General features: G+C 37.7%; 2 protein-coding genes across 5 annotated transcripts; one reads left to right on the top strand and one right to left on the bottom strand.

The window, feature by feature from the left end:
• Positions 1-354: 354 nt before the first annotated feature.
• Positions 355-5,752, top strand: henmt1 (HEN methyltransferase 1). Its single transcript, XM_081379437.1, has 6 exons — positions 355-1,007; positions 1,147-1,262; positions 1,443-1,577; positions 1,687-1,869; positions 4,215-4,395; positions 5,080-5,752. The coding sequence occupies exons 1-6, from the start codon at positions 924-926 to the stop codon at positions 5,572-5,574; spliced, it is 1,194 nt and encodes a 397-aa protein (XP_081235563.1). The 5' UTR covers positions 355-923; the 3' UTR covers positions 5,575-5,752.
• Positions 4,436-26,784, bottom strand: fam102bb (family with sequence similarity 102 member Bb). Of its 4 annotated transcripts, XR_014031128.1 has the most exons (12): positions 26,277-26,784; positions 17,728-17,848; positions 17,614-17,643; positions 16,844-16,960; positions 15,459-15,505; positions 14,860-14,963; positions 11,733-11,828; positions 9,829-10,024; positions 9,594-9,730; positions 8,748-8,817; positions 7,850-8,112; positions 4,436-5,437 (listed from the first exon to the last, which is right to left on the bottom strand). XR_014031128.1 is itself a non-coding variant. In XM_081379439.1 (11 exons), the coding sequence occupies exons 1-11, from the start codon at positions 26,465-26,467 to the stop codon at positions 8,070-8,072; spliced, it is 1,152 nt and encodes a 383-aa protein (XP_081235565.1). In that variant the 5' UTR covers positions 26,468-26,784; the 3' UTR covers positions 5,735-8,069. The 4 variants fall into 4 exon arrangements, 3 of the variants coding, with proteins under 3 accessions (XP_081235565.1, XP_081235564.1, XP_081235566.1); XM_081379439.1 differs by lacking the exon at positions 4,436-5,437 and having other exon boundaries at positions 5,735-8,112; XM_081379438.1 differs by lacking the exon at positions 4,436-5,437 and having other exon boundaries at positions 5,753-8,112; positions 9,594-9,754; positions 26,277-26,781.

The following is a 26,784-nucleotide window of genomic DNA, read 5'->3' as shown; positions in this document are numbered from 1 at the left end:
CGCACCCTTATCCACTACCTGCTAACGTTAGTGAACCGCACCCGAGCAAGCACACTTTGCAGTTCCCCCGGAAATGCATTTTTCTAGTTTAATTTAATTAATCAATCAACAATACTATTGATCAGCATTACCAAACGTGGACGTTTTCCACTAGAAACAAACATTGATGTATTATTTTAATTTAATACTGTGAAGCTGCTTTGATACAACCTGTGTTGTGAAAAGCGCTATATAAATAAACTTGACTTGACCTGACTTGACTAGTTCCCGCGGCCATGCATCCGGGTACGTTTTGCCTACTCTTTTATGGGTACTGTGAATTCGGACATACTTCTTTTGTCACATACTGTTTTCGTCTACTATATAGGGAAGTATACGATTTCGGATGCAGCCCAATTTCATGTTTGTCATGTCACACCAACGCAAGTTAGCTAATACGCCATCTTGCGACTCAAAACACAAATAAAAACTGGCTACGAAATGTAACTTTGCAGATTAATTGCAGGCCAATTAATAATAATAAGAAGAATATAAATTAATACCATAATATTGTTGCAATGTTCCTTGATGCTAGGCCGATTACTTTTTGTACGTTGTAATGGACTATTTTTCTTAGCGGAAGCTTAAGTGGGTATTTTATCCCTGACAAAATGAAATTATTATAAAATACATTTTCGTATGGGAAACGGTTCATTGGATCACACGATATTTTGTAGCTCAACGGCCTCGTTCATGAAATACAATAGTCATAAAAAATGCATTTGTTTTAATGGCCGTTGGTTAAGATTGAGTGTGTTTGGGTAAAGCACTAAAAGCATTCACACTGCTGAGCTGAAGCGTCACCGTCCTCCTCGAGCATGCCATGTGTTTAATGAGGACTGACAACCGAGCAGACTGACTGACTGACCAAGACACTTATCACCATGACCACACCGTTTTCTCCCCCGCTGTACATGCAGCGATACCAGTTTGTTATCGATTACGTGCAAACCTACCGACCTAGAAAGGTAAATACATTTCAAACTTGCATTTTTTTTTTATAAGTTGCGTTGGCCTTTGACGCTTCGTTTGAACTTGCGTGCTTATCAGTAACTTAGTCTTTTTACATCTTCCTACTTGAATTTGATCGCATTTCTCCGTCCGCAGGTCATCGATTTCGGATGCGCTGAATGTCGCTTACTGAAAAAACTGAAGTTTCATCGCAACGGTATACAGTTACTAGTGGGAATTGATATCAACAGTGTCGTCCTCCTAAAAAAAATGTAAGTTTGGCATTTTGCCTGCGAACTACTCATGTTTGTGTAGTATACGGCATCAAAATGGAAGAACAATCTCATAAGGCCAACGTTTTATACTACATAAGTGGAATTAGGGGCCTGCATACTTTGGGCCATCTCAAAAAAATCTGGCTTCCTGTGTTCATCCATCTTTTTTCTTGCCAGGCATACATTAGCTCCACTTGTGAGTGACTACCTTCAGCCAAGCGATGGGCCTTTGACCATTGAGTTGTACCAAGGGTCTGTCACGGAGCGGGAGCCGTGCACCAGAGGATTTGATCTTGTGACATGTGTTGAGCTGTGAATGAGCCACATATCTTGTTTTTCAAGCATATAAATTAAACATTACTTGAAAATTGTATGTTCTACTTGAGTTTTTTAACTTGCCAACGTCTCTTACCCCTTTAAGAATCGAACATCTGGAGCTTGAGAAGGTGGAGAGCTTTTCAGAGGTGGTGTTTGGGTACATGGCACCAGGTGCCGTGATTGTCAGCACACCCAATGCAGAGTTCAACCCTCTGTTGCCGGGCCTGAGAGGCTTCAGAGACCACGATCACAAATTCGAATGGACTAGAGATGAGTTTCAGACTTGGTAAGGAAATGTTCAGTATCTAGTGTAAACATTTTCCAGTGTTGATTTAAGATCCGATTTAAGGATCAATTTTAAAAAAAAATTTTGGCTTAACCCTCTGGGCTTCTTCATAATTGGGTCACACTTAGCTTCCTCCCGCCCGAAAACGGGCGAAGCCTTAAAATTGTACTTAACTTTGTCCTAGGATAACCAATCAAATATTGTTTTGTTCTATAATGTTTTCTGATTATTATATAGAATTTTTAGAATTTTTTATGATACTTTGCATTAATTATGTAATTTTTATGAGCTATTTTTTCCATTAGAATTAATATATATATTTTTATTTTTTTTATTTTATTTTATTTTTCAATAAATGCAACATTTCACATCAAAATAGAGTGCAGGCCTAAAAAAAAAATATATTTCAAGTGAGAAGAGCGCCACCTAGTGGCTTCAAAATTTATTAATTTGTGTCATGTCCTATAACCGCCCATAGGCGGCCTATAGCTTTTTTATTTATTTATTTGATTTATTCCCATTCGGAAAGAAAACAATTTATTACTAATCAACCACTGAATGGAACAACACACATTATATATCATTTTAAAGCTTAGAATCTCAGCTTTTTAATGCATCTAATTAAATGTATTAATTCCTAACGAGTGCTGAGTAATCCCTCTAAAACCAAGTGTACCGCCAGCAGGCGCCACCTAGCTGCGAAAATATTTATTACCATATTTTTCAAAAATCTTGCCTTGATAAACACAAAGTTGATGTCATTTGAAAGCTTAGAGTCTGAACTTTACAGTGAATGTATCCACTTTGAAAAACTCTTAAGTATTGCTGAGTTATTTGCTGATACATAGAATTTCTCTTTTTTTCATAATCTATAAAATAATGTACTGCAATGTGTCAAAAACATCATACAGCTCATGAAACATTCTCAGATAATTGAAAATGGCACTTCATTTTTTACAGCATATTATTACAATTAAAATGAGCCCAAAATTAACATAATCTATTGCTTTTATGACAAGATATTCTTCATGGAGAAAAAATTGCCCATGAGGGGGTGTGAAAGACTGTACAAAAAGGCTATCTCTTTTCAAAATGCTGTAATTTTTGATTCCTTTATCCAAAAATTATTTTTTTTTTTTCCAGATGCAGCTGACATGTAGGGGGACTTCACTAAAAAAGAATTTTCCTCCTACCTTATTTCCTTCCTGAGTTATTCCATGACAAATATGAAAGATATGCAAAATCATAATAAAAATTATATATATATATTGTCTTTTATCCACCGTTTCTTGGCGGGACAATGTCCAAATGTAATGTAATTTATATTTTCAAAAAATTTTAAAAGAGTTCTTTCAAACGATACCTACCTTTTGACTCTCCTTGCTATAGTTTTGGAGTTATTATGATTATATTATTTTTATATAGTTTGGGGCAAAATGTGCTGTTTCAGTCTTACCAGTTCATTTCTCTCTGTGTGTGTGTGTGTGTTTGTGTATGTGGGTGTGTGTGTGTGGGGGGGAGGGTGTCTTTTTTGCACTCTTGATGTTCTAGAGTGTCACCCCTTCATTGCTGTACACTTTTTTTCAGCACAGTGGCTGATCTGTAGCTTGTACCACCAAAAGTTTCTCTGAGTTTTCCTATTTTTTCGTATTTCCCATTCATTTCCTATGTCGCCCGTTTTCGGGCGGGAGGAAGCTAAGTGTGACTTTTTTTTTTACGACCCTTTAACATATCAGAATCATCTCCTTGATTTTTTTGTGTGTTCATATAGGTAATAAAAGAAAAGTCACCAAGTTTCACCCCCATCCGATGAAGCAAAAAAATTAAACAATTCGAAACGTTCAAGTTTTCGCCCGTTTTCGGGCGAAGAAGCCCAGAGGGTTAAAGGGTTAGTTCACCCAAAAATGAAAATTATCCCATAATTTACTCACCCTCAAGCCATCCTATGTGTATATATGGCTTTCTTCTTTCAGCCAAACACAATCCAGAGTAATAATAAAAAAATATACTGGCTCTTCCAAGCTTTATAATGGGAGTGAATGGTACCATAGTTTTTGAAACTCCAAAAAGCGCACCCATCCATCATAAAAGTAATCCACATGGCTCCAGGGGGTTAATAAAGGCCTTGTGAAGCGAAGCAATGCGTTTTTGTAAGAAAAATATCCATATTTATAGCTTTATAAACTATAATCACTGGTTTCGGGTAACTGCCGTACTCGAGTCTACTGTAGTTCCGGCGGAAGAGTGACCTATGATTCGACGCAGGGTGAGTAAATTATGGGATTATTTTCATTTTTGGGTAAACTAACCCTTTAAAAAATGTCCCAATTCTGTCTCTCCCTCAGGGCTCACAGAGTTTGTAGAGAATATGGTTACTCTGTGCAGTTCACTGGAGTTGGAGAAGCTCTTGGCCACTGGAGAGATGTGGGATTCTGCACACAGATCGGTGTGTTCCAGAAGAATTTTGATGGGATAAATTGGTCCATGAGCAATGCTGAACGCTTGGAACCCTCAGTGTACAGACTGGTGAGAAATTTGTATTTTTTTCTTAAGAGGTGTTGCACTTGCATTTTCTTAATTGTTTAAATGAATTGTATTGTACATTCAAAATTTTAAATCATCATTGTATCACTTGCACTAAATGCACTTGATTTCTTTTTGATCACAATTAGGCAAAAAACATATTGATCACACATTTTTAATCAAAATAACAACTTGATCTTCTGGTGGAACAACAGACTTTTCTCTGGTGACATGCCAGACTTCTCCAATTATTTAGTCAGTTTAAACCCCGCCCCTTTTGGACTGCAAGCACACATTCAGATCTTCCTCCATCCAGTCAACAAATCATGCATTTTTTAATAATCTGTTTCACTCAGATGTATGTCACAATACAGAATTATATAATAATCTTTTTGACGAAGAGGTTCTGAATGTTCCGTATGTTTTCATAGTAAAAATTACTCTCATCCCAGCATGAAATGGAAGTTGGGGTTTAAACAAACTAAATTATTAAAGAAATCCGGCATATGCCACAGAAGATCGAGTTATGACATTTGATTAAAAATTAAACATGCACCAATGAATCATTTGCAATAAGATCAATAACATTGCATTTAATGGCAACTTTAAAACTCACAGGTGTTATTTCTTGTCTGAAAACTGCTTATTGCACTCGCAACTCATCTTTTTTCGTTGTTCCTCATTAAGTTGTACAAGGTGGTGTATCCGAGCCTGTGTGACAACAACATCTACCAGAAGACTTTGGTTAATGAGGTCCTGTATGAGGCACAACACCTAAAGCAGGAATGGCTTAGTAGGCTGAACATGGACTCCAACAACAATGCACATTTTTATGGTCCTCCATTTATGGAAGCTTTGCAGCATGGGGATGCATGTGAGTGGCAGCCTGTCTACCAGCAGGACCGCAGCATTTGTGTGCCCTTGACGCGTGTGTGGTTCAGCCCTAAAGTGAGAGCTCTGTGCGGGAGCGTGCAGCGTCTCAGGGAGGAACTGCTGGAGGAGGAGCGGGTGAGGATGAGCGCTGATGGAACGGTGCTAAACCTGCCTGCCGATGATGAGGAAGAGGTAGAGGAAGAAAAAGAAGAAGAAGAGGAGGAGGTTGTGAAAACAGTATCAGGTGTGTCAAACATTGTGGAGGAGGAGGACTGGGATAGGGAGCTTGGGGGTTACGAAGGTGTATAACAGATCCGTAAAGCTCTGTAACCAAAATGTAAAAAAGGAAGGTGCACTTGATGTTTGTTCTGTCAAAACCATATTTGAAGGATATATTTAGATAATATGGCCAAAACTGTTATCAATTGGAAATGTTCTTGAAAAGACATTTACAATTAAACATGTAATTAAAAATGCAAATATGTGACACCTTCTTTGGAATGTGGTTTTATTTAACAGTGTGTGGTACATACCTTACCAGCATCATAGCAGAACACATGGCATGGAAGCCACTATTGGTCAAAAGTTGGAACACAACATTGCGAGACATTTAAAAAGCAATGTCACCTTTAAACATCAGACACCGTACAATTACGAGGACCAAAACTTCACAGAAGAGATAAAGCCACCATGTTTTTACAACATGTAAAGTACCAGGACCTACTTACAGGTTAGGCTATGTAAGAGAATTAGGGAAGAAAAATTATAGTAAAATCTTACAATATCAGTATCACTAAAGCTCAAATACATAAAAATAGACTTCATTTTGGCAGTAGATCAATTAAACAATTAAAAATCAAGTTCAAAGTAACTCATATTACTGAGTGTCTGCTGAAAAGTAATGAGGCATATCGCAGATAACCTCTAAATAAATGAATATTTGCAAACATTCACTAAAGAGCCCTTAAAAGGACACCTTGATGGAAAAAGTATGAGATACTTTTGCGTTCCCAGAAGAAATGTTCCATTTGCTCACAAATTCTTTGCGTTCCTGTGAGAAACTTTGCTTTCGCTCGTAAAACTTTTGAGTTCTCTGCAAGTGACCGCAAAATTTCTTTTTGCGAAAGAACACAAAAGCACTGAAATAGAATTTTCTCTCCCATGTAATATTTTTTCTGTCACAGAAAACTCTTTAGGGGCTCCGTACATTCGCAGCGTGGTGCTTCGATATTTGTGCAGTAATAGTGAAAGGAAATAATAAACCTGAGATGTGTGGCTGAGCTGAAACCAAGCTTCCTGTCAGTATTTTTTTAGTGTTTGGATCTCAGCGGGCCTAGCAAAGACTACAGAAAAAACAAAACACTTCGGACACGTTGAGTTGGTGTGACACCCATGCATTTCTACACTATAACTCTAGACAATATTATATAATCAAGTGCTACAAATAGATTGTACACACTCTCAGCTGATAATCCCCACACACACTTAAATTGCAGAGGCAAGTAAGTTTACATTTATAAAACAGTAAATGGCTTTTGAGAAGATATGGGAATACGGTCACATAAAACTAGAGAAGCACTAACTTATGCTTCTGATATGCCCTATAGCTGATCTTACAGACAGAGATACCATGAAAAGTAGTCATTAAAATACCTTCATTTTAACGATACATCAAGTAACTACAAAAACATGGATAAAAAGGTGTTTTTGTAGTGTTATAGATAGGATTAGAAGAGCTACACGGTACACGCCGCTTGAGAGCCTTGTGCTAAACATTTCAAGCATTGCTGACATGGTTAAATGCTTCATTCTGTGCTGCTATGTTACTAAGTGTAGCTTGAGAACAGCTTGGCTCATTTTGTCCTTGTGTGAAAGCGTAATATAGTTAGGTGATGTCATTAATTATGTCATAGACTGCTGCCAGAGAAGTATTTATCAGATATTCACCTGCCCAGATCTGAAGTAGCTAATGTGTCTATAAACTGAACTGCAAAATGACTTAGTCCCATTTAACATATAATGGAGCTGTAGGAGTTTAATCTACATTTAAATGCTCAAGCCGAAAGTCATTTTCTGCTACAAATAAAGAAGAATAACACATTTAATGTGTATGAGTTAACTTGATCAAAAGCTCAGTCTCAAAACTCCCTACAATGTTGGCGATACATAAAAAGTTCATGTAAAGTCCTTCAATTCAAAGTGCTATTCAATTGCAAATTTTTTTCAAGTCTGAAAACGCCTCCATCTGTCAAACACATCACGACTTCTCACATGCTAAAAAGTGAGATGCGGGTGGGTGAGGACGGTTTGATTTCCATTCGTACAGTAATGAAACGACCCAAAAAAATGTGTAAAGAGGTCACCTTCATCTGCAGACATATAGATGTATATGTAATGATGTATATAATCCACCAAATGTTACTGACAGACCCCTTAAAATGGCTCAAACCTGTAAACATGGTAAAAATAAACATATCTCACTAAAATAACAATATGAAATATAATTTTTTTTAAATCAGCGAGGAAAATATAGGGAAAAGCTCTCTGATTTGCAATTGCAGACATATTATAAGACAAACTTTACCTCACAGTGAAACACAAGACACCAAATGGCAGCCTCATGCAGAGGAGCTGTCAGTTCTTTATGTAGCCAGCAGAGGACACTGTTTCATTGAAAGGCTGAAACAAGTTTGTAACACTGCTAATGTGAGAGGAGACGAACATGTCTGAATCTCTTTGTCCCTTTCTCCTCCCACGAAACAGACTTTGGTTTTTGACACTTCTCCTCCTGGCATCTCCCAACTCTAGCGTTTAATCACCACCTGTTCGTAGGCACCAGCTCCAACCCTGAAAAGAGAAGAAATCAGCATTTACATACAACTCTGTAAATGCACTGATTTACACTTTTTTAAAAGCGTGGGGGAATACCACTGCTTACTTAAATAGAAATAATTAAATAAGTAATAAGTAAAAAAAATAATATTTTGCTGTGTTATTTAAAGAGACAGTAGCCCGAAAATAAAATTGTCATCTTTTACTCACCCTCATGTTGTTTCAAACCTACATGGCTTACTTTCTTCTTCTAAAAGGAGATTTAGCAGAAAAAGAGGTCAAACATCCAAGCCCTTTTTTTTTTTCCATATAATGAAAGTGAATGGTGACTGGAGATGTCAAGCTCCAGAAATTACCATAAAAGTAATCCATATAAATCTATGTATTATATTTCACATCTTCATCATACAGGCTATTGTATGGCTTCAGAAGACTTAGAAGATGGCACACAAAAACATTTATGATCCCTTTAGGTATTTTTTTTAAAGCTTGGCAGACCCAGTCCCCATTCACTTTCATTGTGTGGAAAAGAGCTGCTAGGACATTATGCTAAACATTTGCTTTTGTGTTCCAAGGAAGAAAGAAAGTCATTTGGGTTCGGAACAGCATGAGGGCGAGTACATGATGACAACATTTTCCTTCAAACTTACCTGGCAGGAAGGTGGTGGCTACCAAGTGCTGTGCTCCCACCAGGACCCACAAACAAGCGCAGACCTTCCTCTGAAACACACACACACTTGAATCAGATATCGCCTCCATTGCGCACAAAGACTTCTCTGGGGCATACAAAAAACAAATCGGTCCAATTCTAATGAGAACCTGTCGACAGGTCATCTAAAAAATAATATGAAAACTAATACAGTAGGACACACACATATAAAGACAGGCTCTGGCACAGATACACTTCAATACACCAACTGAGTAGCAGAAGCAGCTACCGGTAAACTTTGCTACCAATTAAACATACTGTTTCTAGCTCTGTGTTTGTTTGCTCTTGATCCAAGTTTGCTCTGATACCACTTCATCTCAAGCATGACAAATAAATGGGCCAATATGCGATTTCATGTCAGCAAGAATTCGCCATGTTATTAGCAATCAGAATGAAATAAAGATGGAATTTATGCAATATTATTGGACAGACAACAAATCAAAAATATGAATGTTTAGTAACAATTAATGAGAGATGAACTTGAATCCCATGAAACAAATTATTTAAACAAATAATGGTACGATATAAAATGAGATTTATAATAATACATTTTATTTATATAGCACATTTCCAGTGCTCCAGGACGCTTAAGCAGTCAAAATAAAACAAACATGGATTTCTTTCAGGATTCTTTAATGAATAAAAAAACATTTCTTTGTAATATAAACATTATAAATGTTTTTTACATTACAAAATGTCATTTAGAATGTCTCACATACTCTGATGGAAATTTTCTAGTAGTACCTTTAGGGATGTCTGCTAATAAACATGAAGAAGCCATTTTTACCTTCAGCGCTGGAGTCCAGCATACTGTGGGTGAAATCCTGACTTTGCAGGATCTTCTCTACTACATCATCAGCATCCACCCGTGTGGCATCCACCCTTTTCAGCTGAGACTCCATGGAGTCCTGTTTCACTGGGTACCTTTGTATATATGAGAAAAATAACCTATATTGATTTAATATCCAGCATCTAAAGCTTGATGAATATTGAGCATGCAGTGGTAGCAGTGTCTGTCTGACCTGCTGGCAGCCCTGTCAGGGGTTGATGGGTGTTCAGGCACAGCAGCACAGGCTGTAGGTGGCACTGTAGTTTGCTCACTCTCCTCACTGGGCTCAGGGATGCTTGCAATGCCAGTGGAAGCACTGCCGATCGAAGTGTTTCTCCTGTGGGAGAACTCCGACAGACTGGAGGAACGCGAGTGACTCGTACTATAGCCTAAGAAAACATGACACAACATTGTTTTAAAATTAAAATTCAGTTAATTTTTTTTTTTTTTTAAAGACAGGAAAAAGTTGATCTGCCCTGGTAATGCACAGCCTATATACACTTTAAAAACCTTCACAGATGAATCAATCACTTTGTATTGAAGGCCAGGGAGCTTCAGAAAATGAAAACACTAGTATGGGCCTCTAGTGGAGGACGAATATAATCCCATACATGCATATGCACAACAACTCCCATGGTCCCGGACAGATATGTGATGACTAGGGTTAGGTATCCTTTTAATTTTAGTGATTTCAATTACAATTCAGATTCTGATTCCCAGTTTCAAATCCAATATGCTAAAAAATAAGAACAAATAAGCAAATTAGCAAATAAAAATACAACTGAACAAAGTTCAATTGAAATCAAATGTAAAACACTGCATAGTTTTTATTAATAAAACATAGATTAATCCTTATTTAAGTTACAAAAGTTATTCAGTCAAGATCAGTCAGTGATTTTCTTTTTCTTTTGTTCTTTGATTAACAGTAATGACGGCAGCAGGTTTATTAGCCTGCTGTCACTTTAAGACCTAATGCACGGATCAATATACTTTTACACATGTGTTTTCTTTCTCAACTGTTTATGTTCACTTATAACATAACCAACTGTGTTTACGAGGATATTTTGACATAATTTTGTGTGTATTTGTCCATGCAAGCGCAAGAAGACGCGATAGAGAACTCAATTCAGTATTAGTACACAATATGGAAGGCAGTTTTTTGTGTGTGCGTTCTGGATGTGCCCAGCACAGAAAACAGCGCTCTAGTGCCGAAATGAGTTCTCTTTCGCGTATTCTTGCGCCTTAATGGTTTAAAACCACATTAAAATGCGCACACAGAAATCAATAAGCAGAATCAAAATTGTAATTTTTTAACAAGTATCTAATTCCTGACCTTAAGTATCCAATTCCAGAATTGGAAACAATTTTAGATTTCCAACCCTAGTGATGACTTCTGTTTGCTTTGTGGGACTTAAAAACTAACTTTAAACTTTGAGATGCTCTAATGCAAAAAGGTCAAAGTGAGGAATGTGTAACTGAATCTAAGAGAATAGCTTAATGAAATAAGGACTGAGTGCTGTCTCCTCTCTGGAAGTACTAGAGGAAGTAGTGTTATCAAATTAGATCTGGGACATTTAATCCAGCCATTTTGTGATGGCACAGAATCTTTCTAAGAGTCCAGTTTCATATTATGTAATAAAGCAAATAGCACTTTCCACAAACTGAAAACAAAATAGGGCCTTAAAATGTCTTGTTTAGCAAAATGGTCAGTGAAAGGAGGTGCTTAAATTGTTAATTGTTCAAACTCAAAAGGTCAAAATAATGGGACACCAAAAAGTACCCTATATGTGGAAAGTGCAACCTAACTAAATATAATGTGAGCTAATGAATTTGCGCACAGATTCTTTCTTTCTCATATGTGCACACACATATCTCCACTCCATCACATAGAACAGATTCACATGGCATGCAGCCTACGTGCAAAATACAAAATTCTTTAATCATCTTGCAATACAAGAGCATGATGTTGATTGACAGCCTGATGTTACAGCCAGGGTAGCAGACAATACAATCCATTCAAGTCAAGCAAGACAGCAGTTACATTGACACATCGCCAATTAGTGATTAGAGAGAAAACAGTGGAAAACAAAAGCCTACCTGATACTTTGGACTGCTGACTAGCATAACTGGATGTTCGAGAGTGTCCGCACAGCCCCAGTTCATCAGGCAGAGAGCCACACTTCCCTGATGTCTCTGTGGACATAAGGGATTCAGTTCAGTCCTAATTAATCCTGCTCAATCGCTTTACGGGATTCAATGCCAATTTAACCCGTTCTTCTCCCATTTTTTAACCTTTTAGTAGATTATATATCTGATGTAGCCATGCACTTATCCATTGAGAGTTTTCAGGCATTCAATATGATTTGGCAATTTAGATTAGGGCTGTTGATTAGAAAATCAACATTCTCAAAATAAAACTTCTCGAAATCGATTAGTCAGTGGAAATCCAATATAATTAGACTGGTTTAGGGTCATGTCCACCAGATACTGATCAGACATATAAGGGATATATAAATGGCAAACATGGCTCAATTTCAATAAATATATTTTTATTTGATACATAAATATATATATACTAAATACCTACAGACTTTTTGACACTATAACCTTTAGTGTTCACAAAGAGAAAAAAAGGATTATGGATATTAATTGCTAAGCAAAATTCAAAATTTGTTGAATTGGATACAAAAGTTTATGATGATTGTAGCATTTAAAATTTCAAGCACAAGGTTTTATTTCCTGTGTTAGCATATTTCCTATTAAAACCGGAAGTTGAGGCATGGCACATTTTTAAATGATCCTTCTGTTAACATCACACCTATGAATCATGATTTTCTACTTGCTAATTCTAGTTGAGAGCAGGGGGTGTATTAGAAGGAAGGAATTTCTTATTCTATTAAGTATTTTATTGGCTAGAAATTTGCATATGCACATAATAATTATCATTTTCATTAATCATTTTTTGCCATTAATATTTTGGTTAGCATCAGTGTCTTAAACTATTAAAAATAGTTAAAATAAATATTAAATAAAATAAATTATAAATATTAGATGGAAAACTTACACTTAAAAACAACAATTTTAAATGTTGCCTTTGACAATTAAGTTTTACTTGAACTTAAACTAATAAAATAAGTTTAAGTTCAATACTAAAATTACTAAAATTGTTTGACAAATGACAAAAGCAACAAAACATTTTTTTTTACAAAAAATACAATTTAAATATAAAATAAGAGAAAATCCAAATAAAAGCTAATTCAAAATATGAATAAATACAATAATAGTATTTAAAAAAAAATGCTAAAATAACACTTGGCTAACATATGCACAGCCTTAAAGGACAAGTTCGGTATTTTACACTTAAAGCCCTGTTTACAGATCGTTTCTGATGAAATAGAACGGTTGAGATAAAAATGTGGACACATGCTGCTGTCCCGAGAATTTTAGGTTTATTTCGCTTCTCCCCCCCACCTACACAATGGCAGCCTATGGGCACTGGAACAATCCTTCCTAAAACGCATTAAACTTTCGATTACAAAGACGTGAAACTCACCGAGTGGTCAGGGGTGTTCACTGATATGCTCACACAAAAATCGCTGCAAAAGATGCTTTCCAACAGGTTTTATCGTAGTTTTTGTCCAACTCCATTGACTTGAATTGGATGGGCTGTGTGCGGTACGGTATTACTCTGCCGCTTCTTCTTCTGCTTCTTCTGTGTATTCAATGAAATGCCAGTGGTTTACTTGTAATTGGCAAAGGTGCATTATCGCCACCAACTGGGCTGGAGTGTTTATTATTCAAGCTCTCAACGGAAGAATCTACGGGTGTGAGACGTTTGGAAAAATAGGTCCACAGTTTTACAACGAATGGTAAAACACCTGTTGGAGGAAAGCATCTTTTGCAGCGATTTTTTTGTGAGCATATCATTGAACACCCCTGACCACTCGGTGAGTTTCACGTCTTTGTAAACGAAAGTTTAATGCGTTTTATGAAGGATTGTTCCAGTGCCCATAGGCTGCCATTGTGTAGGTGGGGGGGAAAGCGAAATAAACCTAAAATTCTCGGGACAGCAGCATGTGTCCACATTTTAATCTTAACCGTTCTATTTCATCAGAAACGATCTGTAAACAGGGCTTTAAGTGTAAAATACCGAACTTGTCCTTTAAAGGTAACAGATTAAGCAATGCTTTTATGGCTTGTTTCTGCTCAATGCCTAATAGTGCCCCCTACCGTATAACAATGAAAACACGGAAAGCCGGAAAATTCCATCAATGGCGGGAATCGTTCTCATAAATTATGTAAAATTCCGTCAATGGCGGGAAAGACTTAATAGCTACAAAACTCTAAAATATTCACGCTGAAAAAACAATTAAAAATATCTACATTAAATCGTTGCTCTCACTGACTTGTTTAGTGTTCGAAGACTAGAGACCATCCTGACCAATCTCTAAATGAGTCTTCTCCACAAACTCCCTTCAAAAGAGTAGCACTTCTCTGCCAAAATCCCAGGCCAAATCATATTTAACTCTTCAACATGTTCCTCTGAACAAATGGTGATACTGATTAATTCATCAATCGCCTCAGACAGCAAGCCACTTTTGGCATCTTATCTTGTATTGCATTAAAATTTCAGATTAATACTATGAATATTAATATGGCTTTAATCTTGTTCAGTGATCGCAACTCAAAATCACTACAGAAGAGGCACTTGGAAGCTAATCATGTTTTATGAATTGTAAGCCTGCTCTTCATCATAAGCAGTCAGTCATAGTGAATCACTATGAAAACCGAGTTAAGAGTCAACAGCGGCACATGGCTAAATTATACATTAAAGACTAAAGCTTTCGCCAGCCTCTGGACAGAAAAGGCACATAGCATGTATGAGGGAAAAGAAAGGATAAAAGAGAGAGTGGGGGAGAGAGAGCACTCTTTCAAACTCCTGTTAGTTCAGCCGCATCAAATCAAACATACAGTCTTGTTCTTTACTCCAGGACTGGATGCAGAATTAATGAGAAGCTTTTCAAAGGGTGTTTGATTTGGACAGTTGATTAGAGCAACCAACATAATGCAAACATAAAAATATCAGAAATGCATACACATTTAAGCACATGTAAAGGACAAATGTAACAAAAAAAAACAAGGTCTGTGTTTGGAGTTGTTGTATTTGTGTGTCTCATTTCGATTCATTGTAAACAGTGACCCGTGCATTTTGTGTTAAGTTTACCTGAGAGGCTCAGAAAAGGTTTCTGTGTGTCTCCTCCTTTCCTGTCTTCCAGCAGGCTCTCGGCATCACCTTGAATGCCTATCACCATGGCGGTGGACGGAGGCCTAATACATGGAGAACCCGCACAATATGGTTCAAATGGATTTGAATGAACAGATTGTAAAAAAATGCTGAATTAAAGAACTAAACCATTTCAGCCCGCCTGCTGACGGTGGTCCAAAAGCAACCCCCAGAATTCCCGAACTCCATACTCTCTCCAGGCTTTAACCCACACAAATGTTTTTAGCAGGTTTTTGCCTTCACGCACAGTGTGAGCTACAGTGTGTGGGTGGACAGTGTTGGTTTCCAGTATGCAAATCTGTGTTCAAAGCTCTGACTTCCCCAGAGCACAAATTAACACTCCTTCCCAACACACGGGCCATTTCTGAGAAAATACTGTTATAGCAACTTCAAATGTTTAACAGGAAAGGTCTCTGTGGGTCTTTAGCTAAATCTAAATTTAAAAATGCAGATTGGATGCCATAGAGATAGAAATAGGCCCTTTTCACAACCAAACGTCAATTCTTTCTCACTTCAATACTGAATTATAACACACTCACGTTTTGAAGCAGGGGTCCCCAGACATCAGCTGTGTGCTAATAATCACCTGCAGGCAAAGACAAATGACAAAATATAAGAAACTGGATGTGTATGACATTTAACATTTCATTTTTGGCCCTTGCAGAAACTAAATAAACAAATAATGTTTGGATGGTTTCCAGGATGTTGCCAAAGTGTTTATTAGAGCATTGCTATCCGATTGCTAGGGTGTTCTGAATGGTTGCTAGGTTACTTACTGCCCAGGTAAAAAGAGAGGGACTTTTTCACCTGTTTAATCATCTGCCAGGTAAAATTCTAGGTTGAATGTTTTTTTGTTTGTTTTTGTTTTTAAGTTTTTTTCCCTCAATTTTAACAGACTTTCTAAAGCGTGCGGTGTGTTTGGTGGGGTAATGGGTCATTAATAATGAATGGGGAAATGTCACATGAGAGGCAATGCCTCCATCATGCTATGATTGTATATGATTGGTTTGTGCTATAAATCCTACCTCTCGTTTTCGTGCATGTTCCGCATTCGCAAATCAGTCTGAATGAACAAAATGATGGAATTAACGGGAAGACTAATTAAAGAGCAAGTAAACAACTCACCCACTTAGATATCATGATGACTGGGTTTTTTTTAGTGATCAATCAGCATGGTGAAATTAAAGGTATATTTTCATCCCATGTCTGTGATCAGTGTTTACTAGGGTGGCCATACGTCCGGATTTTGGCTGGACAGTCCGGATTTTAAGCATGGATTAACATGCCTAAGACTTTTGCACAGTACTGTATATAACCTGCGTTGTACTCTCCTAGGTTCAGAAAGCTGTCCTCTGTAAAATGCCTTGTGCACAAGCAAACTTTTGGGTTGTACTGCTCAGAAACAGCTTTATAAATAAACCTTAACTTCTAAAAGCAAAAGTGATTTTGCTTTCTCATCCAAACACACAGCGTCTCCGTGATATGATGACAACACTTTAATTCACTGAAACCTGTCCTACTTTCTTTGCACATTCCTTTGGGGAAGTAGTATCTGGACTTTGATCAAGGCTTTTTAGGCAGGTCTGAATCAGTGTTCTCTGTTAGACAGAATAAATCACTTTGTGGGAGACTATGAGCTTTGTAACTTTGCAGAACGTATACATGCACAAAGAAAGACATTACACACTAAAAGAAAAAGAAAACATTAAAAAGCACATAACCCCTTTAAGATAGTATGATTAAAGATATACTCATCTAAGTTGAGGAGTTTGTAATACTAATTAGTGACAAATAGCACCACTAAGAACCACTTACTAACTTATAACTTAATAGCAACAACAAGTTACATAAATCAAGACTCAAAGAATCAATGGAGTTTAGCTGAGAAGAAAGATCCTGAGAGGAAGTCTGAGCCTTTCTATACCTTAAGGATGGAGTTGTCTTGTCTAGTGTTTTTGGTGTCATAACCCTCCAGCAGACACCTGCGTGTGGTACTACCCGATCCCGCAAACTCCGCCAGGTTGAGATCAGCAAAACCCAGCTATACAGAGAGACAAAGCAGTACACATTCAGGAAAGAAATTCAGTTTAATCTTGCTTTTGCTAATAAAATAATTATTAAAAATATTAAGGCAATGCAGCTTTTTAATAAAAAGCTAAATAAAAAGGTTAATGCCTTTATGGACAGAAGTGCCCTGCTCATACACAAACAGAAGCGCATACAAACACAATGTTCCAGGGTGATCTATTTTTAGCTGCTACTTTGCTATCAATATTTTATAATCCTCTCAGAACTGTCTACTTGATGAATTACCAATGCCCTGTGTTAGTTTCCATTCATGAAGGGTAAATTGGTAAAAAAAGATTTTAGCTATATAAAACATATATGAATTTATAAGTAAATGTTTATATTTTATTTATTTTTTTCAACATTTAGAATCACATTTTAGCTTTTTTGTAGTTGATTTAAATAGCCCTGCAGTGTGACTACTATTTCAATTTCTAAAACTACTTCACATACCTTCTCAACTATTATCATGCTATAAAAAGCAAATGTGTAATAATTACAAAATAATTAGAAACTGCTTAAATCGTTTTAGATGACTTACAGTATGTTAAACATTGCACATCATGTAAGCTACCAAAATATATTGAATAGTGTTGGTATGTTTAATAAAAAAAAAAATATTATTACCTTTGCATAAGTCTTTCCACCTTTTAGTTCCTGTTACATAAAAAAAAAAAAAATCAAATCATTCTCCAAACTGTTTATTGCAAACCAACAGAATGTGCAGGAGTGTGTTTCTACCTTTCTGACTGAAACTCGACACACACAGGGGTCAAGGACTCCGGTTCCAGCATTTGCGCTCATTTTACAGGGAAAGGAGAATCTTTTTCTCCAGCGTACACAGTTTGCCTGGACCGTCTCCCTGCAAATGCAAACACACATTAGGTTGTTATTTCAAGGTGTCACTGTAAAGAACACAGCATTGGCTCAAGGCTTTAAAACAAACACGCACTCATCCAAAACCAATATTAACCAACTGCAGAACCGCAGAACCATACGTCATAGCAGTGTGAAGATGACAGCGCCAGCCTAACGGTCCTCACACTGCTATGACGTATGGTTTTGCGGTTCTGCAGTCAGACCTATCTCTCCAAAACAGCGTGAACCCTCTCTCACACTATCTGATCTGCATTTGCAAAATCCAACGGGTGGACAGTTCCTGCAGCATTGCTCCTCAGGACAATTTTGAAATGATTTCGCAACAGAATGAGTCACATAATCCAGCCCCAATTCAATAGAGTGATTTTAATATTAATTTCAAGTTGACTGCATTAAAAGAGTCTGACTCACATTCTGTGATTAATTAGAGCCTGGAGTCAAAAGGCCATACTGACAACAAGAAGTTTAATTAATTTCCCATCTGAAAATGGACCTCCCTGTGCAGGAGTGCTCTCTTTCCTAATTAGACAGATGTTTGCAGATGTTTGCAGACAGGGCAGACGAGCGATACCCAAAGGGCTTTTGAAGAGATATGAGTCTATGAAATGAACTTCAGGGAAATTGTGATGCTATTATACACACGTAAGACTAAGAGAGTGGTGTGAATTTAAGGATGAAGTTGTAGTCAAAGGACAGGGCTGCTAACTCAAAGATGCATGGTTGTGCCCTTGCGCCATCTTTGATGAACTGAAAGCAGCATTGCTTGTAAAACTAGATTTTCACATCTGACTAAAATGTCAAAGGTATTGAGGGAAAGTGTACCATATTAATAAATAAATATTTTGTTAAAAGCATATATAGACTACTGTTTGGGGTAAAAGAAGTCTCCTATGCTCACCAAGACTGCATTTATTTGATCATAAATATAGAAAAAAAATAACTATTCTATTCTAATATTCTTTTAAATGTACTTTATTCCTGTGATGGCAAAGCTGAATTTTCAGCATCATTACTCCAGACTTCAGTGTCACATGATCCTTCAGAAATCATTCTAATATGATGAGATACATATATATATATATATATATACAGTGAGGAAAATAAGTATTTGAACACCCTGCTATTTTGCAAGTTCTCCCATTTGGAAATCATGGAGGGGTCTGAAATTATCATCGTAGGTGCATGTCCACTGTGAGAGACATAATCAAAAAATAAATAAATCCAGAAATCACAATATATGATTTTTTAAGTATTTATTTGTATGATACAGCTGCAAATAAGTATTTGAACACCTGTCTATCAGCTAGAATTCTGACCCTCAAAGACCTGTTAGTCTGCCTTTAAAATGTCCACCTACACTCCATTTATTATCCTAAATTAGATGCACCTGTTTGAGGTCGTTAGATGCATAAAGACACCTGTCCACCCCATACAATCGGTAAGAATCCAACTACTAACATGGCCAAGACCAAAGAGCTGTCCAAAGACACTAGAGACAAAATTGTACACCTCCACAAGGCTGGAAAGGACTACGGGGAAATTGCCAAGCAGCTTGGTGAAAAAAGGTCCACTGTTGGAGCAATCATTAGAAAATGGAAGAAGCTAAACATGACTGTCAATCTCCCTCGGACTGGGGCTCCATGCAAGATCTCACCTCGTGGGGTCTCAATGATCCTAAGAAAGGTGAGAAATCAGCCCAGAACTACACGGGAGGAGCTGGTCAATGACCTGAAAAGAGCTGGGACCACCGTTTCCAAGGTTACTGTTGGTAATACACTAAGACGTCATGGTTTGAAATCATGCATGGCACGGAAGCTTCCCCTGCTTAAACCAGCACACGTCAAGGCCCGTCTTAAGTTTGCCAATGACCATTTGGATGATCCAGAGGAGTCATGGGAGAAAGTCATGTGGTCAGATGAGACCAAAATAGAACTTTTTGGTCATAATTCCACTAAACGTGTTTGGAGGAAGAAGAATGATGAGTACCATCCCAAGAACACCATCCCTACTGTGAAGCATGGGGGTGGTAGCATCATGCTTTGAGGGTGTTTTTCTGCACATGGGACAGGGCGACTGCACTGTATTAAGGAGAGGATGACCGGGGCCATGTATTGCGAGATTTTGGGGAACAACCTCCTTCCCTCAGTTAGAGCACTGAAGATGGGTCGAGGCTGGGTCTTCCAACATGACAATGACCCGAAGCACACAGCCAGGATAACCAAGGAGTGGCTCTGTAAGAAGCATATCAAGGTTCTGGCGTGTCTCCAGACCTAAACCCAATAGAGAATCTTTGGAGGGAGCTCAAACTCCGTGTTTCTCAGCGACAGCCCAGAAACCTGACTGATCTAGAGAAGATCTGTGTGGAGGAGTGGGCCAAAATCCCTCCTGCAGTGTGTGCAAACCTGGTGAAAAACTACAGGAAACGTTTGACCTCTGTAATTGCAAACAAAGGCTACTGTACCAAATATTAACATTGATTTTCTCAGGTGTTCAAATACTTATCTGCAGCTGTATCATACAAATAAATTGTTAAAAAATCATACATTGTGATTTCTGGATTTTTTTTTTTAGATTATGTCTCTCACAGTGGACATGCACCTACGATGACAATTTCAGACCCCTCCATGATTTCTAAGTGGGAGAACTTGCAAAATAGCAGGGTGTTCAAATACTTATTTTCCTCACTGTATATAGACTTTTTTTAATGAAGAAAAAAACCCTACCCCAAAACATGACCCTTAGGAGTTTATTGAGGGAAACTCCTAGATAAATGTGTGTACCCTAATATAGAGTGTGACCACATTTCACATTTCAAACAAAACAATTCCACACCACATACTACAGTTACATTAACATCCTCATATTCTATCATTTCATAACGGTCCACAATGACCTTTGTGGGAAACAGCCAAAATAACACATAACCGGGCACCTCCCATCCAGCTGGAGAGATTCCCTACCATAAGGCTCAAGCTTAGTGCTGATTGAGTCATTGGGTGAAACCACAGCTGGATGAAACCCTCAACTCTGATTCTCTCACCAAGGCAGCAGAGGCCAATGACTTCCCTAAACAAATGTCAATATACATTATGTATCCTCCCAACAAGAAATATTTTTTCTTCCACTAAACATGGGCAGTTTCTAAGGAAATAAACAGTGTGAGAGTTCCTTACTAACAACACAATGACACATGTAGGAGTGATTCATAATGGCTGTAATGCTCAGAATATCACACTTTTTATTCACAATAGATGGGCAGAGGAAAATGATCCTGCTGTGTTAAGAAAAACCTCAGAGGACTTTGAAAACCCTGGACGTAGAGTACGTTTACACGATGTACTGCAAACGGAAAAGTTGTCCCTTCACGCATTTTTTGCACATACGCATGTCTATAGACTGAACGCATAAAACGCATGCACATGACATCAGTTTTCACAAATTCTTATTTTTGTAGTTTACGCGGAAACAATGAATCCCATTTTCAAAAGTTTACATTTTCAGGCCCCCAAAAAGCTGTTGTTGTGTAAATGAACGAGACATATTTCTATCAAAACAGGATTCTAATATGCCATCAAATTATATTACATGTAGATTTCATGTTGATTTTAACCATTATTGCTCCCTTACCAGTCCAAAGTGCTGCTTTGCTGCCTCTTCTCACCAACATAAAAGGTGGCACTGCAAACTTATAATAAAAGGAGGACATGATAATGTCAGGTAATATGACTCCTTTCCTAACCAATATGATTATAGGCAAATTACTGGCAGTGAGACTATAAAAGAAAAACTGCAGACTCATAAATCAGACATAAAACCCGGCCAAGGCCAGAGCTCCAATCGATACAAGATGCTCCATGTTTGTAATAATTGCACCACAGGTCAAACTTAAGAATTTTGCTTTCCAGCCATCACATAATGAATCATGTTTAGCCTCTGACGCTCTGATATAATAGACACCATTGCTGGCGCACAGAGCTTACTGAAACAAATTCAGCATCACAATGACTCATTATAACCTTCACTACAAAGCACTAATGATGTGAAAACACAAAGAACATAATGAATTTAGTAGCATTAAGTGCTAATGCCAAGCATTAATAGCACAAATGAAAACAATTCTTCCTGGAAATACTTTATGGTACAATACTTTTTCCCATTGGTCCATTAGACACAATTATGCATGTGCTAGAGTCATTAGCATCACTCCTCTCATGGGAAAAACAAGCTGTTAATCTCATTGATGGGCTTGATTATGCCAAAATGTGCAACAGGCCTAATATTGTAATACAGAACCATAACCATGACAAGCCACTGGTCTGATTTCCGTATTTAGAATATATGCCGTTGCCATGGCAAAGTCAGTTGAACGAATGAGAGCAGGAGTGCGTTGGTTCTGTGTGCTTCTTCCTTGGGTTCTCCCAAAGGATGTCTGCAATGAAACAGGAGTTCTTCAAAAGGATCACCACAGGCAGATGGAGGCACACTCAAGCCTAGAAGAAAAATAAACTCATGAACCTCAAGACACTCCCTGCAAACTGCAGTTGAAAAGAGAAGCACTGGTGCAGCCCAAACTAAGCTGCTGCAGTGTTAGTCTACAACTCTCTTTCTGTATGGATGAATAAGCTACTTGCTTATGTATTGTGGGAGAGATGCTTTGAGGAGAATATTGTCATGGTGAAGTTTGACAGCCCACTGTCACTGCCTGACACGTTAATATTGAACTGTGGGAAGCCTTTGTATTGCGGAGCTCCAAAAGCGAGTGAATGACAAACGTTGCAGCAGAACACAGACAAACTGAGAGGGAAAGACAGCTGATTTTGTACAAATAGTTTTTTAAGGGATCAATTAATTGTATCCATTTTATTGATTAATTGGATATTGCACATCTTGATCAGTGCACAAGTCTATATAACAAATCTAACACATTGTGTGTGCAAAAATAGTTTCAAAAATGAACATAAATATAAATTAACTAACTAAATAAATAATTTAAAAAACTACAAAACCACACACCCGACCAATCAACAATAAAATTATCTGTCAATACTTTTTTTTTAATTAATTTTATTATTATTAATTAGTTGTTGCAGTCCTTTTTTCCTCTCTGCTGGATGCTAATGTAGAACTGTTCAATGTCACAGGGACTTTAAAAAAAATCTGTCTGTTTTAGACTGAAACATATCATAAAGAAGTAAACAGGGACAGAAACATGGGTGACACAATATTCCTAAAGCTCAAACAGTAGAACATGGTGCTAGCATGATTCTAGATTCCTCTTCCAGAACAGTTGTCAAGTAATCAAGCAAAGTAATCAGAAGGGAATGCCATGATATTGCAGCACAAACCATCACTGATCCACCCCTGTGCTTTACTCCGGGCAGCAACAGCAAAAGAGGTTAAACCTCTTTGGGGCTTCTCCACACCAGAGAAGGTGAACTCAAAGAACAATTCATGTTTCACATTGTCCACAGCCCAGGATTTGCACTGTTGGAACAAATTAATCCAAACTCTGGCATTGACAAGAGTGACCAAAGGTTTGGCTATAGCAGCCCGACCATGAATATTGACACAGTGGATGTGGAGCTCCCGACTAACAGTTTTGGTGAACAGGAGAGTCGAGGTGCTCATTTAATTCTGCAGTGAGTTGGGCTTATATTTTTGGATACAATCCAGGTTAGTACCTGGACATCCCTTTCAGACAGCTTCCCCTTGTGTTGACATGACAGTTATTCCTGTTGGATGTAGTTCGTCACGTAGTGGTATACTGACATTGCCCTGGATGCCATAGCTCTCGATACACCACAAAGACTTGCTGTCCTGGTCACAGATGAGCCAGTAAGACAAGCACCAACAATCTGTCCTCTTTTGGACTCTGATGTCTCCTATTATTTTGTGTGGATTGCAATATTTTATGTAAAGCTGTGCTATTGCTCTGCGGATTCAACCTTCACACACTGCTCTTACTGATGGAACTGGCCACCAGGCCGCGCATATATGGGCGTGAAATCTCCAATACTATATTGGCCAGTGTTTCAGTTTCATTGTCCAACCCCTGTATAAAATAATCTTTATGCCAAAAACATGAATAACTTCAACATAACACTGGAAGTTCAAGCACTTGACTGTTCAAGCACTTGACACATTTACAAGACATTCATCTGCAGAAATAATCTGTAACACTGAACAGTTCTCTTTGCTGCTCTACATTTAAATCTGTGATGCATTAACACTGCATGGAGGTCAACCTGTGTGCAGGTCTGAGAACAGAACAGCTCATTCGCACATCAAACACACACACATACAGTTTTAATGCGTGGCCTGAAGTGACTCAGCTCAAGAACTGCTTAAAAAAATAAAGCACAAACAGCATACAGGATGTGGTTGATTGATAAAAATTAATGCATGATGAGGTTAAGGTCAAGCATGGTGTAATTATTCCTAAGCTATGACGGTTTAAACTTCATTTGTATATAAAAATACGACTTGCATGCTGATATTTGAGTAGTTTGGACAAGGGTTTTGACACATAAACTTTAGGTTTTTGACAACCTAAAGTTGGCTAAAAATCTACATGAAATTATTTCATTTTGAGTAAATTCCACATAATATGGACATTATGTCAAATAAATCCTACATTACTAACATGGCCGTAGCCAGCTATGAGGTCACCGAGGTCTGGACCTCGGTCATTTTTTTATATTCAAAAATAAAATGTCAAGCTCTCTGAATGATTAATTAGCCGTTTAAACCGCGTCATATGTGTGTTTGCAATTTATGTCGCTGCGAGAAGGTAGATCAGTGAACGGGGCTTGAGAGCGTGTTGTAAGCATAGACTATAAAAAATGCGGCAGAGCGCTTTATGTCACTTTATTATAATTTGTAAATAAAGCGCAAAAGAAACTACAAGCATGATGCAACAACATATAGTTGATGTCAATTTGTAATTCATGAAATGACCAAAAAGTGCCAATGAACTTTTTTTTTCTTTTACATTTCCGATAATGGAGCAAAAAAAAGACACCTTCTACTAAATAGCTACAGTGGCATGGGTCGTTGGGCGTGCGTGAGGTGCTTGAAACTCAGTAGCTTTTGAAGCGTTCGACTCGAGTTCGAATCCGCCTTTTGCCGAACTCGCTCTTCTCCCTTTTCCCAATACACATGAGATGTAAAATGTATAGCCTAACATAAAGGTCTCTAGCGTTATATTTTGCCAACGAACTAATATCGAAACCGTGATATGGTTTTGTGCTTTTATAAAACAGCACAAGAATTTAAGTATCCTATAGGCATTATGTTTGTGCTGCGTGATTTAAAGAAAAGTGCGCACTTTGCTCACGCGATCAAAGAGTTTATTTCTTGCAAGTGAAGACATTAGGACAAAAGTATTGTAATTTTCCTATAGTGTAATGTAAAGTATACTTTTGAAATATTCATTTTCATTATAGGCTATATGGATTTTAAGTCATAGGAATAATTATCTAAATCATTATTATATTATTATTATACTAATTGTTTGGCATACTAAAACACCAGTTATAATGTAATGTAGACTGAAACTCCATATCATAACTAAAAAATATGTTTGAGCCCCCTTTAATGTCCAGGTACAAGTCAATGTTTTTTCTTTGTGCACAGTTCATGGGTTGAAGCCCGTTGAAGCTCTTAATTTTGAGCTCTCAAAGAGCACCAGATTGATGCATTTAACCTTAAAATGTACAAAATTTTCTTACGGGGGAGCATGCCCCCGAACCCCCCTAGAGGGACAGAGGTTTACCCAACATAGTTTTACAAAATCCTATGGGAAAGATCGATCATTTATGAACTTTACTCCAGCATAGTACAACAAAGTTCCTTTTAAGTCAGTAAACTAAAACTCTTAATGCAAAATTAAAATGTCCTTGGACAAACTATACATTTGGCCTACCTAAGGGGGGCATAAGACATTGATTGTGGCCAGGGGCCTCTGAATTCTTAATCCGGCCCTGCACCTCACCCCGGACCTCACTAATTTTCAAACCCTGGTTACGGCCTTGATTACTAATCTAGCATGACAAAATGAATTCACCATTAAACTTGCTTTGAAATGATCAGACCTAAGTTACAAAAACATAAAAGTGTTGACATCAGTCTTGACATAAGTAACTTAATGTACATCTCTTACACACGAACGTAAACAACTAACAATCTTTAGACCTTTTAACACAGACCCTTCGTCCCCCAGCTCTGAATATATACGTAGCAGCTACTACTGCATGTGCACTAATTTCTGATTCTCAATATGAATGAATAGCTTATATGTTTTGGTTATGCTTTATTAGAAAGTAGGCTAATACAGAATAAAAGCAGCTCAATATCACCTATTCGCACAATAATACCCATCTTAATTCCTCCACATTTAACAGCCTCCTTACCGCGATGACTCCTCCGAAAATCCGCCGTCAAGCAGGCGGACTTTACAGAACAGAACTCCGTTCACGAACGGAACCGAAGACAGCTCGTCAAGCTCAAAATCCACTCTGAACTTAAACTTCTTTTTCTTCATCATCTTGACGTCGATTGCTACCAGTCCTGTTGCGCTTGATAGTAGCCTACCTTTGGTCATACGCGGTGGAGGGGCATCACTTTTATTTGCACATTTTTGGTTAAGCTCTGTTGTTGGAGCTGATAGCCGTTAGCCACTAACGTTACTAGAATCTCCCTTTGCTGATGATGATGTAAGAAAGCTAAGCTAACGATAATAATCTAAATATAGTCTAAACGAATTCTTCTGTCATCTACTACATCGTTACAGTAAAAAAAAAATGTTACTGAAAATGAATATGCTCGTCATTGGATAATATGCAGCCTGTGGATGATGGACTGTTTCGCTCGCTAGAGGCTTGTGTTGTGCTGCTGCTGTATTGTGTGTTGTCGTGTAGT

Source organism: Scardinius erythrophthalmus (assembly GCF_964197995.2).
Source record: "Scardinius erythrophthalmus genome assembly, chromosome: 11".
Lineage (NCBI taxonomy): Eukaryota > Metazoa > Chordata > Actinopteri > Cypriniformes > Leuciscidae > Scardinius > Scardinius erythrophthalmus.
Note: the sequence above shows the minus strand (reverse complement) of the source record. Positions and strands in the feature narration are given on the sequence as shown.